This window comes from Elephantulus edwardii, unplaced genomic scaffold (assembly GCF_000299155.1).
Source record: "Elephantulus edwardii isolate Elephantulus edwardi_28Jun2011 unplaced genomic scaffold, EleEdw1.0 scaffold00015, whole genome shotgun sequence".
Lineage (NCBI taxonomy): Eukaryota > Metazoa > Chordata > Mammalia > Macroscelidea > Macroscelididae > Elephantulus > Elephantulus edwardii.
In genome coordinates, this window is record NW_006399765.1 from 20,087,691 (window position 1) to 20,102,493 (window position 14,803).

Sequence of the window (14,803 nt, forward strand, 5' to 3'; positions counted from 1 at the left end):
TTCGGTGACACTGAAGAGTGTGAGGCAGGTTATGATTGAGGTCAGGGTGGAGAAAAGGCACGCTTTTTGAAGAAATTGAAGTTCTCAGAGATGTACAGGAGCCATATGATAAAGGCTGAAAGATTTCGAATCCCACACAAGTTAGACCATCTAATGCCATCAGGAGGGAGCTTCAGCGGCTTGGTGGTAAGAAACTGTACTGCAATCCCAAAGGCACACTGTTCGAATCCACCAGCTGCTCCATTGGAGATTGGCTGGGCAGTCTCCTGTGCAGTTTACTGCCTCTGAAAACCTGCCGGAGAACTGGTTCCCACTCAATGGCACACAAAAGCAAAAGAAATTTCAAAATATTGTCAGGAGGCCACCCTGTGCAGTGGAAGGCAAACCATCATCAGAAGTATTCAAGCAGAGCCTGGATGACGATTAGAGTCTGGCTTTGAGACAGGAAATTGGACTCAAGCAAAGTTCATCATCTGCGTGCTGATGTCACTCTGTGACTGTTTTCATCCATCTGCGGTGACACAGAGAACAAAGATTACTGACTGGCGGAGGGTTAATCTGCACCAGTTGGTGAGATGCAGACGTCGAAGAGTAGCAAACAAGAAGAAGGCCAAGTCTAGTCCATTGCTAAGAGCCCTACGATTCTAGGAAAATATGCTTCTCATTTGGCTGAAACAGGATCAGAGGAACGATTGCAAAGTCAAGGCTACGACTGATGTATCAGAAATGGCCAGCGGATTAAGTAGACATGCGGGTGGAGCTCACTTCACAGAAGGGGCTGCTTCAAGAGTTGACTGTGGTTGCTCCTGAGGAGCTAGGCTGGAGGTGAGGTTTCTTCTAAATGTCAAGCCTGTGTTCTTATCTGCATTTTAAAATATGTTTATGTTACATCTTGAACAATAAAATACCTTAAAATCAAAGACAGCTAGTGATAACAGCTCTTGTATCATGTTTGATTGATCTTGGTGGTGGTGGCTCCTGAGTTGACTCGCAGCAGCCCCACACACGTTGTCCAATCCTGCCCCGTCTCTGTCATTGTCATCAGTTGGTGGTGGGAGAGCCCAGGCTCTGGATCCACATGCCTCTTCCAAACCACTAACCAGTTCTTAACCCCAGACCCATTACTTAAACGCTCTGGGCCTCACTTTTCTGCTCTGTAAAATGGGATTGATGATACCTCCTCTCAGTGTGGTTGTGTGTGTTAACTGAGGTTCCATTCAGTCTACCCCACAGAGGCACCTGGGCGGATCTTAGCACTGACTGATAGGAGCCGTGATTCTTTGCAGCTTTAAAACCCTTCTCACATCCTCAGGCTTGGGATACGGACTGGGGTGACGCTGCTCAGGGCTCCGTCTCTCTGGTTCCTGGCTGTGCTTCTTTGCCATCATCCCTGGATTGATAATGTAGGTCAGTTTTTCGCTGACCACTGGGCTATTACTCTGGGCAGCAGGAGTAGCCAGATTTGGCTCACGTAGCCTGAGGAAAACGAGTCCAAGCTGACCAAGCGTTCCCCTTCCCAACCAACAGGAGTCTCCTGAGGATGGTAGAAATGCCTCCACACATGGAAGAGATTAATTCATGGGGCCACAAATAGCTCGAACACTGTGTCCTCGGCGCTGTGATCTAGCATCCCCTGAAATTTACTCTGAGTGCCAACTCGGCTGCCAGAAAAGCCACAGGCCGCTCCGGTTGCCGGCAGGCCTCTGGGGGATCCCCAGGACCTGCGATTGGTTGTCTTAATTCGCCTTCTCTGCTCCCAGCACCCTCATCAGCATGCCTCCTGCTCCCCGCCCCCACACCAGTCCAGTGGAGCTTCTCTATGTTGTTGTGTGCTGTTGAGTGTGAGTTCTGACTCATAGAATGGAGCAGAACTGTCCTAGGGGGTTTCTGGCTATTACTCTCTATAAGAGCGGACCACCAGATCATTTCTCCTGTGGGGTCACTGGATGGATTAGAACCACCAGCCTTTCTGTTAGTAGCCAAGCACCTAACCATTGTGCCACAAAAGCTCCTTCTTGAACTACAGAAAGAGCTTGAACTCCTCCTTGTACAGTTTCCCACCTTCTGATTTTTTTCCCCTCATAGGCTGTTATTCCCTCTTTAGGAATTGTGCTCTCAACACAAAGGTATACAGTTTGAATCCACCAGCTGTTCTGCAGGACAAAGATGGGCAACCTCCCATGTGACTTCCTGCACCTGAAAACCTACTAGAGGGTCTGCTATGGTTTGGTTCCAGTTGGACAGTTCCCAACATTTACCATAGAGTCAATTTTGGTTCGTGGCAACCATGGCTGAACAATGTTCAATGGGACATCCAGTGACTGGATTTCCAGAAATACATCTCCAGGCCTTTCTCTGAAGCACCTCTGGGTGGATTTGACCCTTCAACCTTTGAGTTAGCAATCGAGTGTGTTAACCATTTGTACCACACATCTCCCTGTGGTTAAATACCACCACCATCCTTCCAGCCTCGTGCTGACCCCCACTTCTCCCCAGGAGGAGGGGGATGTAGGTTCTGCTAGGAGCCCATCTGCATTGGCTCCGGCAGGGACCCTGCCCTCTAAGAACCTCAGTTTCTGTCACTGTAATATGGGAAGACTGGTCGTTCCATCCCGTACTGAATCACTGAGATGTGAGAGAAGGCTTGATGCTGGGCCAGGCATGTGGAAAGGACTCAGTAGATGCTAGCTAAGGGCGGATGAGGCAGATGCGAGGCAGCAGGAGAAAGTCAGCTGTAAAGAGCTGGGGGGCTGCCGAGTGACCACACAGTGTGGTGGCAGCTGCCAGGGCTGGCCACGCTGCCAGTAATTTGACCAGTTAGGAGACAACATGTCCAAATGACCTTAGAGCTCTGGTGACACAAAACACTTGGTTGCCAACCCAAAGATTGGCAGTTCAAATCTTCCCTGCAGCTAAGAAGAAGAAAAGACCCAGCAGTCTGTTCCCACCAAGACTACAGTCCAGGAAAGCCAGTGGGGCTGTTCTCTCCTTTCACACACGGGGCAGTGGGACAGTTCTCTTCTGTCACACACAGAGCTGTTCTTTCCTGTCACTTATGGGGCAGTGAGACAGTTCTCTCCTGTCATACACGCGGCTGTAGCAAGTTGAAAATCACTCAACAGCAACCAATAACCACGTTACTTCTCAGATGACATCACCAAGATCACTGTGGCATCTGCTTCCTATGTCCTTCGTCCTCAGGGTGACAGTGAACCAGAGGGGGCCAGACGAGACAATAGGAGGGACAGGTTACTCTGTCATGAAGGAACCAGCTCTAACCGCAACTCAGTAAAAGCTGTACCCAAGATGGGATGAGGTTGGAAGTCTTAGCCCTCACCTCACCAAGGAGGTGAATGAGAAAGGGCCTTGACTGAGGTAGCTCTTACTAGATTGCCCAGGACAGAACACAGGACAAATGACAAGACTTGGTTGGCCATGTGGCTCAAGTGGAGACGCACCAGGGCTCTGAGGTGCCAGGCAGGGCGGTCTCCAATACTGAGTCCCTGAGAGAAGCAGGAAGGCATCATCCGTGCAGCCTCAACAGTACTGGGCACATAGTAGCTGCTCAGTGAATAGTGGATGAATGAAGGAATGGCTTTACCTAAACACTAGACAGTGAATTCTGCCCTCTTAGCAATGGAGTCCCAGGGTAATGCACACAGTCAGTGTGCCCAGCTGCTAACTGAAAGGTTGGAGTTTCAAGCCCACCCTAAGGTGCCTCAGAACAAAGACCTGGTGACCGACCTGCTTCCAAAAAAGTCAGCCGTAAAAACCCTGTGGAGCACAATTTCACTTTGTTACATGAGTCAAGAGTCAACTATTGGTTGAGGCTGTAGCAAGCTCTGTGCTGGCGACTGCGAGTTTACAGATGAGTAAGGCCCAGCCTGTGCACGCAAGACCAAGCTGTGATGTGCAGGAGAAAAAGATCTTAAACTGATAATTTGCAAAGGCAGGGGAGGGCTCTTGGAGAGACAAGCAAAGCTCAGAGGAGGAGAGGGTGGGTTAACTCCTTGTGGGAAGATCCAGGCTGCTTGTATGATGATCTTTGGTGGCAAGTTACCAAAATCTCAAAATAGCTGACACACAATAGGCTTTGATTGACTCACATAACTGAAAGTCTACTTTCAGCTCTAGCTTCAGGTATGGCTGGGTTTAGGGGCTCAAAAGGGAGCAGTGGTGGCCTAGAGGCAAGAAGTTGTACTGCATGCTGGAAGGCAGGTGGTTCGAGGCCACCAGCTGCTTCATAGGAGAAGGATGGGCAGGGTCCTCCCCTGTAATTAACTGTCTCTGAAAACCCACCAAAGACTCATAGAGACTGTGTAGGACCTGGGAGCTCTTCCCAAAGTCACAGGAGAAAAAAAAAAAAAGTCACAGGAGAGTCTCTCACTGGTCCAAATGGAGTCATGTGATCATTCCCGAGCCACCAATCACAATAGCCAGGGGATGCTTCAAGGCTCTGATTGGTCAGCACTCCGCTGGAGGGTGCGCAGCTCCCCCTGAGGCTGTGGTTGGAATGTGCCAATGGTTCCACTTGGCAGCCGTGCCCTGTTGTCCAAGGACGAGGGCTGGACACTGGGCAGTGCAGACACCAAGTCTGTGCAATTGAAGCGGCGGCCGCTAAGTGAGACGGGAGAAAACTCTCGAACGGAGGGCACAGCAGGAGCAGAGGCCCCAGGTAAAATAACAACATGCTGAAAAAGAAACAGGAAGGAACTGAGTTCAGAGGCGTACAGGGCCGGAAGTGGGTAGATGGAAGTGGGAGAATTGAGTAGGAAACACGTGACCAAGTAAGTCAAAGAGGACAGAACAATGGTCTTACTTGTAGCGTTGTCCATCTGGATGTCGCTGATTTACTTGAGCACTTGTTGTGTCCTGTTGATGACCCCGTGTACAAATGCCCCAAAGGCTGTGATCCTTATGGGAACAGATCTTCTGTTCTTTTCACCTACAGAGACACTGAATACATTCGAACCGCCCACCTTTCCTTTAGTAGCTGAACACTTCGGTTAGCAGCCACCACCAGAGGTCCTCACTGAGAACCTCCAGAACTGACCAAACCCCATCACTTTCTAGTCAAGTCTGAGTCAGCCGCTGGCATTGGCTTTCTGAGGTTGTCCAACATTGTGGGAGGCGACTTTTCCCCAGTGTAGCCCAAAGCCAAACTTGACTTTGAGTGTCTACCATCAGATTCCAGGCTTTGTGAAGTGCCCAGTGTGGGCAGCCTGCTGGTAGCAGCTATTTGCGCCCACTGCCTCTTGGTGTCCTTGCTGCCTCCTTTGCAGGCTTGTGTGCTGTCCAGTTGAGTTTTCGGGGGCTGTAACTCACATGGGAGGATTCGAATCGCTTGCCTTTGGGGTTGTCAGTGCAGTTCTTCACCCTCGAGGCCACCAGAGTCACAGTCTCTCCCATTCAAAGATTTGCTAATAGGACCCACTTCATGAGATTATCATGATGATGAAATGTAAGATCGTGCTCCAAAGGTGCTTCATGTAGCACTTGGCACAGAAACAACAAGAAAACCGGTTTCCATTGACTCCACGTGTTCCAAAGAGGAACTGTGTTCCAAAGGGTTTTCACTGGTTGAATTTTTGGAAGTAGATTGTGAGGCTTCTCTTCCATGGCACCTCTGGAAAGACTCATTCCTCTACACTTTTGGTTAGCAGTTGAACACATTAACTTTTTGCACAAATAATAGTGATTATTATTCATGACTGTTGTTGTTGTTGTTGTTACAGTCTTCCAGATACTTCCTAATACTCTTCCTTTGTTCTCTTGGAAAATAGAGCCTCTGATAGCAGCTGTCTGAGTGGAATGGTAAACCACTTAATGGCTTTGTGACCTTGCGCAAGTCATATCACCTCTCTGCTTTAGATTCCTCCTCTTAAAACATTGGGCTAATGGAACTGCCTTTTAGGGTATTGGATTAAATTAGTCACATTCAGTGTATAAAAGACATCCTGTCACATTGTAAGCCCTCAAAAAATATTTATTAATAGTAGCTCACTGCCTGTCAGTTTGTTGTACTGTGGTAGCTTGTGTGTGTGTCTGTGCTCCTGAAAGCTGTGCCACCACTATTTTGAATGCCAACAAGGTTACCAGGGTAGACAGATTTCAGTGGAACTTCTAGATTTCAAAGATTAGGAGGAAAGTAGTTCAAATCCACCAGCTGCTTTGTGGAAGAGAAATGGGCAGGCTCCCCCTATAAAGATTCACAGCCTCAGAAATCAGATAGAGGGGTGCTGTGGGTTAAACTTGACATCAGTGGGATAATCAATATCATCGTCATTATCCTGTCAAGAGTCTGTTTGAGAAATGACCACATTTGACTTTGGGGACAGAAATTGGATGTCTTTTACCCCAAACATGTAGATAGTGAGTATTGCTCCGTGGGTGGGGTGAGAATGGGGTTCTTAAGTTTGACAGAGAAAGGAGCCTGTCCCCAGAGGGTATCTCCTGGCCCCTGGACAGTTCTGTCACTACCAGAATGAGGCTCCGGCCAGTGTTTCAGTTTCATGCTTTGGGGATTTCTTTTCTCCTTTGGGCCTTGAATGATTTGTGGCTCCATTCATGAGAGCAAAGCTCTAGTGAGCAGCCCAGCTCATCCGGAAGCAGTAATGCCTGGAAAGTAGTTTGCAGGGGTCAGAGGAGGGCAGAGTCCACAGTGATTCTAAGTGGCCCCACTAAGTACCCGGAACCGAATGGGGAGTCTTTAAAATTTATTACAGTCTCACCCCGTGACGAAAAAGACAACATTACTTTGGAGCAGTTTGATTGCAAAGTAGTAAATCCCTTTGTGTATATAAAAAGTACAGACGCATCTAGCTCATGTTTCAAGAGGGAGAGGAAAAATAATATGTGGGGCATAATATGGCTGGGGCATTGAGGTTGACATTAGAGATATGAATCTCTGGGAAGAACTTTGGGGAGACTATAAGGTTTATCGCTGTGATGAAAATTTCCCTTTTGTTTAACATTTTATTGTGGTTCTGGTGATAGTATACAGAACAGATTTTCATTCATCAATTTCCACACAAAATGTTCACTGGCGTTGATTGCATTTTTCAGTTCATGTCAACAGGCTCGTTATTTCCATTCCAGGCTCATTCCCGTGGTGGTCAGACGACCCCTCAAATTTCTCATCTCTGCTTTGGGGTGACTGTTGTCTATTTGGCCTCAGATTGATAATTTTTTTTAACAGAGTACAGACCTCAAGAGTGACATTTTTTACTTTTAAAAATGTCATCATATTTATTTTGTTGCGTTTGAGAATATACACAGCAAAACAGACACCATTCAGCCACTTCTACATGAACCATTCAGTGACTCTGATGACAGTCTTCAGATTACACAACTGTCCTCACCCTCCTTATCTGAACTGTTCCTCCTCCAGTAACATAAGCCTGCTGCCCCTTATGGTTCTTAGAGACTCTTTCTAGTTGCTCCTTTCTCCTCCCGTGCAGTTGAAAGCCTCAGAAAACTCCCTCGAGGGTTCTCTGTGAGTAGGTTCTAACTTGAGGGCAACAACAAGGACGTCATGCTTGGCAGGGTAGAGGGACAGTACAGGAGAGGAAGACCCAGGATGCCTTCCAGGAGAGTTTTGCTTACAGGGCATAGTCCTGGAGTTTCCTCCAGACTCAGTGGATCCCTTAAGTCTGGGTTCTTTGAGAATTGGACATTCTGGTCCACATTCTTCTCCCTTTCTTTCCAGAGCCATCAATTATAATGCTGGTCTGAATATTTGGTGGCGGTTGTTGGGTGCCATACAGCTTTTCCTCCAGATAGAGGAGACTGTTGTTCATGAAGGAACTTAGTCCTATAATTAGATTCCTTCTCTGATTCTTGAGTTTCCTTCTTTCTCTTTGGCTCTTGATGAATAGAGTCTAATAGTTCTCTCTTAGATGGCTTCTCTAGTTGTAGTGCATGCTTCGTTTCCAAGGACTTGATCCAAGACTGCTTGAGATCACAACTTCCTAGCTGTGTGACCTTAATCAAGGAACTTCACCTCTCTGGGACTCAGTTTTTGCATCTGCTCTGGTGGCCTTGTGGCAAGAAACCGTGCTTCTATCCCAAAGGCACATGGTTCAAGGCCACCAGCTGCTCCATGGGAGAAGGATGGGCAGTCTCCTCTCGTGTGACTAACTGCCTCTGAAAACACGCTGGAGGATCAGCTAACCTGCTGGAGGGTCAACTATGGATCGATTCTGACTCTTTGGTATCAGCAAGGACAATGGGAAGGATGGCGTTTCTTTCTAGGCTTGCTGTGGAGATTGAGCGAGGTACTAGGCGTACGGGAGGACAGTTAGGATAGTGCTGGGACGGTGGATGCGCTGATGAGGATGAGTCAGCGCTACTTTTCGCAGATACTTCTTTGGGGCCTGGTGGGGATTTGCTGCCTGCTGCACAGAAAGGCCAGTCTCTTGGGTGGTTCTCTTGTTTGCAGCAGGAACCTGTAATTTCCTATTGCTCCCTGATTGTCTGGCTTGGGAGTCAAATGCTGGTGTTTCATTATGCCTTGAATTTTGGGTTTGGTTTGGTGTTGTGTGTTTTGGTTTTTTTTCCTTTTTAAAATCCATCCTTTCAGGCTTTACTTCCTCCAAGGCATTTTAGAATTCTTGATTCTCAGAGTGATTTTTCTAGTCACATCAGCTAACAGAAGCACTCTTCAAAACCAAGAGAGGCCTGGAAATCACAGGGCAGAAAAGTGACTCGGTCTTTCATTCTACCAACGTTTCTCGTGGGCATTCTGTTTTGCAGGTTCCTGAGCCACGCTCGGGAGGTGGACAGTTTGCGTGACCCGGTGCTGCTGACTGTTAGGAGGAGGCAGGCACTGATTTAAGAGCCGTGTCTGCGTTAGTCCATGTAATCCTCCCGTCAGTCTTGGGATGGTTACAGTTTTCATCTCCAGTATGCAGAAACTGAGACATAGAGAGGCTAAGTAACTTGTCGGAGGACACACAAGTAGTAAGTCAAGCCAGGAGTCAAACACTTGCTCCAAAGCCTGAACTTCCTCCTTTTCCTTTTTGCCTTTTTAAATTGGAAATATCAGACCTACAGAAAGTTTACTGTGTGACACAGAAAACATCATGCATACATCACAAGATTTCATCAGCTCTTAAAAGTTTGCCACACTTGATTGCTCTGTAAAATTAGTTGAACTCAAGAAGCGTATTGAATATACTGTGGACCGCTAGGAGAGCAAACAAATTCTTCCTAGAGAGGGTGAAGCCAGGCTGCTTCTTGGAGGCAAGGATTCTGAAGCTTCATCTGACATACTTTAAGCATGTTGTGAGACGGGATCAGGCCCTGGGGAGGGAAGTCATGATTGGGAGAATGGAGGGACAGTGCAGGAAAGGAAGACCCCAGATGAGATGGATTGATTCAGTGACTGTGTTTATGGGGGAAGGTGTATCAGAGACAATAATATTGGCACAGGATAGAGCAGAGTTTAGGGCTGTTGTACACAGGGTCACTATGAGTCAAAGGCGACTTGATGACACATAACAACAATAAAAACTACAACATCCAAGAGTTAATGGCAGACGCCGTAACTCTTTACCCCTAAAATAAAGCCATGTGTGCATTAGTTACTTGTTGCTGGGTAACAGAGAGTCTCTATTCGGATGCTTAAAGCACTAGATTTTTGTTATCTTGAAGTCTCCATGGGTCACGCATTTGGGGCTGCTTAGCTGGGTCCTCTGCTTCAGACTCTCACAGGATAGGAACTGGGGTGTCATCTGAGGCCACATTTATCCAAAACGTAACTGAGCTCACTCACATGGCTGATGGTCGGAAGGCCTCAGTTCTGAAGTCTGCTTTCTGTTTGTGGAAGAAGAGAAGGAAATAGGTTCAAGTCAGCAGTACGAACGTTCTCAAGGATCAGAGTGATTTTAAGTGAGAAAATGGAGATGGAAGATCTTGCCTGGAATTCTGTGTACGAGCCTGAGACATTTAGAGCAACTTGGGATTGGACCTGCTTCTTCACAGACAAGTTCAATCATGTGGTTCAGATTCTGCCCTCTTGCTCTGGACCAATACAGCTCTGACTGGTGTAGTGGTTAAAATCATAGGCAGAGGAGTCTACTCCCTCCGTTTATAGTCTGGTTTTTACTGACTTGAACAAGTTACTACAATGGTCTGCTTCCATCTTCAAAATGGACAAGCTAACGGGCCCTGGGGAGCTCTAGTGATGCAGCACGCAGGGAGTTGTCCTATTGGCCGGAAGACCAGGCTTCTCTGGTGCTTTGCATCTACCAGCTGCTCTGCGGGAGAAAGACGAGCGATATCCTGTGTGTGATTTACAGTCTTGAAAAGCTGCCATGAGTTGATTCTGACTTGATGGCATTTGGTTGTTTCTGTTTTGGTTTTTTCTTTAGAGCAGTTGGGTGGTATGCCAACAGATGAAATAATACTAATAATATTAACATTCATAAGCAATAATCCTTGGTGTCTTGCAGACCTACCCTCCCAGCCCAGGACTCTGGTCTACTTCCAGTAACTCGCTAGGGTTTCCTTTGGATAATCCCTCTCTGCTCCTGCTCCAGTTCTGTGTGTTGTCTGTTCTGTTCTTGAATGCCTCACCCCATAGTCCTGGGAGGTACTTGGATGCCTCTCTCTTCTATTGTACTGATCTCAGCCACCCCACCGTTTTTGATTATCAGTCCCTGCATTGTCTTTCTGAGAAGCACTCCTTTCCTACTCAGCACCTGTCATTGAGGTCACACTCTGATGGGCACAGGTAGTAAACTCGGATGGTGACTACGACCAGGACTCAGCCTAGTCTGTCGCCCACTCCTTTGTTCTGGGTGAGTGTCTGGAGGTTTGAGAAGGACTTTCTGGGGAGAGAGTGACACGATGCCTGCAGGAAGGCGGAGGGAGCTGCAGGCTGTTCTCTCCCGCTGACCAGGCTGAGCACCCCCAGGCCTCTTGTGGACAAGACTCCAGCAGCTGTTGGGAGGCTGGTGCCTGCTGGTCATAGCTGACCTGTGGGCAGAATAGTGACCCTGGGGTGAAAGGTGCTGCCTGACGCCCTCAGCCCCCTGATGTGCCATCTGTCCTTCCACCTGGATGTGCTAGTTGATTTTTCCCTTTGGTGTAAATGGAAAACCAGGTTCTATTCCCAACAGTGGGGGGTGTCAGTGCCACAGTTCCCCATCTCCTGAATGCCTGCTGCCCATCCAGGAGTATTTGCCTGAGAAGGGTGGTCAGGGCCTGTCCAGGGAGACCAGCAGGAGGGCCCTGCCGGATAGAACAGACAGAGACACCGTCAGTAAGAATAAGCTCTTACCAAGCACCTGCTGTATGCTATTCTTAGCAGCCCTAAGGTCATTATCTTGATTCAGAAGTTTATATTGGGAAGAAGAAGGCCTTGGAATCCCGAAGACTCAGGTTCAAATCCTGATTCTGCCACTTGGCCCTATCTGACCTCAGGCGAGTCATACCCAACTGCAAATCTCTTCTATAAAAGGACACAGGGCACTCCACAGAGCAGCTAGAGGGATTTCAGAAGCCAGTGCAGCTTACACACAAATAGACCAGGATGTTTAAGCTTCTGAGTGGTAGAACTCGCTTCCCAAGGGCACAGGCTGGCCCTGGTCCCACTTGGTGCCCAATAGATGGTTGTTAAGTGACCTCCACGAGTCTTCTAGTTAATGTTCTTTCTTTTATGAATTCTCATCTCCAAAGAAGGGGTGCTGGACTATCAGAGGGAAGAGGCCTCCTTATAAGAAAAGACTTTCCTTAAAGGAAAGTGGGAAATGAGGGAAGGGATCCACTGATATTAAGGGAGATTTTTAGCATCCTCAAGAGAGGCTGAAACTTGGGTTTATCAGATGAAACCAGTTTTGGAGATAAGGATTTTGGAGTTCTGTCTCACATACTTTGGGAATGTTGCTCGGAGGGACCAGTTCTTGGAAAAGAACAATATGCTTGAAAGGCTAGAGAGTCAGCGTAGAAGAGGAAGACCCAGGATGAGATGGATTGCCACAGTGACAGGCAGTGGGGTCGGGTATGTTGGGGATGGCGAAGTTGACTCAGAAAAGGGCAAGTTCAGAGCCATTGTTCATAGGGTTGCTGTAAGGCATAGGCCGTTTGATGGTGCATAACAACGACAGTCAGTTTGTATTATCTGAGAAACTGGAGTAGATGAAGAACTTCGTCGGCATGAGATGTTAGCAGGCCGGACTCGAACCTGCATAAGAACCTCATGCATGATAGAGTCTTGAGAGAGAAAAGACCCTCAATGAGATGGGTTGGTAAAGGCGCTGCAACAATGAATTCAGTGATGATTGTGAGGATGGCCCAGGACCAGCGTGATGCTCTTTGCACAGAGGGTTCCTGTGAGTCAGAGCCCGCTTGACAACAAGAACAGTTTGAAGGATCATTTACTCCATAAGTTGCTGCTTTGTTGGCACATACTGCTGAGGTGTGGGGCGCGTGCCGTTCTGTAAAATACCTTCCCCATGCCTTGATGCCTTCAGCACACTTTCATGTGTATTATACCCTTTCTTTTCCTCTCTTTCTATGTTCACCCTCCCTCTTTCTCTCTCCTCTCTTTCTCATTAAAAGGCCTTTTTTCTCAAGTGCAGGAAGTCAGCCTGTGCCAAAACAAGCAGGGTGGATGCTGAGAGCCCCCAGGGTTCCTCTGGAGCCTCCAGGCACTGGAGCGGGCTGGCTCTCCACTTGACTGAAGGCCTCCTCCCTGTTCTGTTCTTGCTGCCTGGCCCTGGGGAGCGAGGGAATGTCTGAGATGGAGGGAGGTGACCGGTGGCTCCTAGGAGAGTGGAGGGACCGGCCCCATTTCAATGCTTTAGCACAGAGGCTTCAGTCCAAGGACAGAGGCCAAGTAAGGTTGAGATGCCCCTGGGCGCCGCCTGGCAGTGGACATCTGTGGTTCTGTGACAGGTCAGGGGTGGCCATATCCTCAGGGCTATTGTAACCACTTCCTCTCATCGAGCTCATGGAAGCAGTGGTGGTGTATGGGCCGGTGTTGTGGTGAGGAGTATGTGTCCAAGCCTGGCCCTGCATGGTGTGTGCTCAATACACTGTGCTAGGACCCCGTCTGAACCTCAGTATCGTCATTTATGAGGTGAGGCCCCAAACAGCATCTACTCCAACGAATGTTGGAAAATTTGAAGGCGCTCTTTGCTGTAATAAATGACCAAGAAATGTTAGTATTTTTACATCTTCCTTAATCTGTTGCTATTAATACTGAGAGAGATGCCCATATCAAATGAGAGGGGAAAATCTTTTTAAAAATGGAGAGTGATATTTGTATGAAATAGAATATAAAAGGTGAAATGCCACATTCTCCTGGCAGTTCATTTGGTTCTCTAAAAACATGACTTCTGGAATTAGTCTTAGCCTCTCTGCGCCTCTATGAAAAATCTGTAAAATGGGCATAAACATAATGCCTACACCATAGAGGTGAGTTTTTTGTTTTGATGCCATCAAATTTATTCTGGTCCGTGATGACCCCAGGTGATTGAGTACAAGTGCCCGTAATAGGCCCTAGGCTGTGATCTTTACAGAAACAAATCACAGGTCTTTTTCCCACAGAACAACTGGGTGGGTTTGAACTGATACCCTTTTGGTTTGCAGTTGAGAACTTAACTCTTATACCACTAGGGCTTGGGGTAAGTGTAGTCTAAACACTTTTTAGATAAAGCAGTATAAAACAGTGCCAGAGATTTCCTGAAGGTTTAACACTCAACTATTAACCAAAAAGTTAATGGTTCAAACTCACCCAGAAATACCTCAGAAGAAGGGCCTGGCAACCTTTGTCCAAAAGCTCAGAGCCTTGAAAACCCCATGGGACATAGTTTTGCCCTGGAGTTGCCATGAGCCAGAAGTGACTCAAAGGTAACTTCTGTGGTTTGAGGTTGCATAAGGGTTTGCCCTGTTTGCTGGTCTCTATAACTAAAGGAGTTTGCCGAAGTTCCTATTTTTTGTGGGTTCAACCGACTCCACACCACCTTGGAGGGCTCAGCAGCCTCTCCCGGGCCTCAGTGTTCCTGTTCTGTCCAAGGGACTTTCTGCGGCCTGCTGTCCACTGGGTCCCCCCAGATGCAGCTGCAGACGTGTCGGCTGCTGCAGATGCTGTTTCTACACACAGCCCGTTCTCAAGTGTTCCTTGGAGACCCGGGGAGCTCGGCTTTGTTTAGACTTTTCCTGCCTCAGCTCGGTCATCATTATGGCATTTGATGATTTTGGACGGAATCTGCCTTTCACCTCTCTGGCCCGCTGGGCCCTTCTGGGCGTGTTGCAGGAAGAGAATGTCTCATTGCTCCTATCTGCCTAGTCAGCTTTTAAAGAAAGCTGTGGACGCGATGAGTGTGTGCTTGGATCTGGCTTTTCTGATTTGCTTCGATGCTCAGCAGCAGAGGATGGAGGAAGCAGGACAACCCAGCCAAGCCATCGGCTGCTTGTGATGCCTTCCCAGTGGCTTGAACCACCACAGCCTGGCTCTGGGGTCGGGGTTAGTGACCTTGTGCACCTGGGCTGAGAGTGGGCCGGGAACTTGTATAGAGCTAGCACAGACGAATGGGAGCGCTCTTTAAGGATCTTTGGACAAACATTGACCTCAGATGAATGTCCCCTTCCCCACTGGGAATGAGAGTCTTCATGGCCAAGGTTATCCCCTTACAATGTCTGACAGTATTTGGAATTCTTCCTCCTCTGGCCCTGGTCCACCAGTTCCCCGTAGAACCAGCAAACCCTCCCTGCTTTTCAGCTCGAAGCACTGGGAGGTCCTGCCCATGGAGACGGGGTGCATGGCTTTGTGTTTTATTACTATTTATTGTTCTTG

At 48.0% G+C, this 14,803-nt stretch overlaps 1 protein-coding gene across 1 annotated transcript in view; it reads left to right on the forward strand.

Annotated features, from left to right (window-relative positions):
- The first annotated feature begins 748 nt into the window (after window positions 1-748).
- EYA2 (eyes absent homolog 2 (Drosophila)) overlaps window positions 749-14,803 on the forward strand; it is a 194,366-nt gene continuing 180,311 nt past the window's right edge. Inside the window, exon 1 of the mRNA XM_006881747.1 lies at window positions 749-825. Coding sequence (XP_006881809.1) covers window positions 749-825 — 77 coding nt within the window. The remainder of the gene's footprint in view (window positions 826-14,803) is intronic.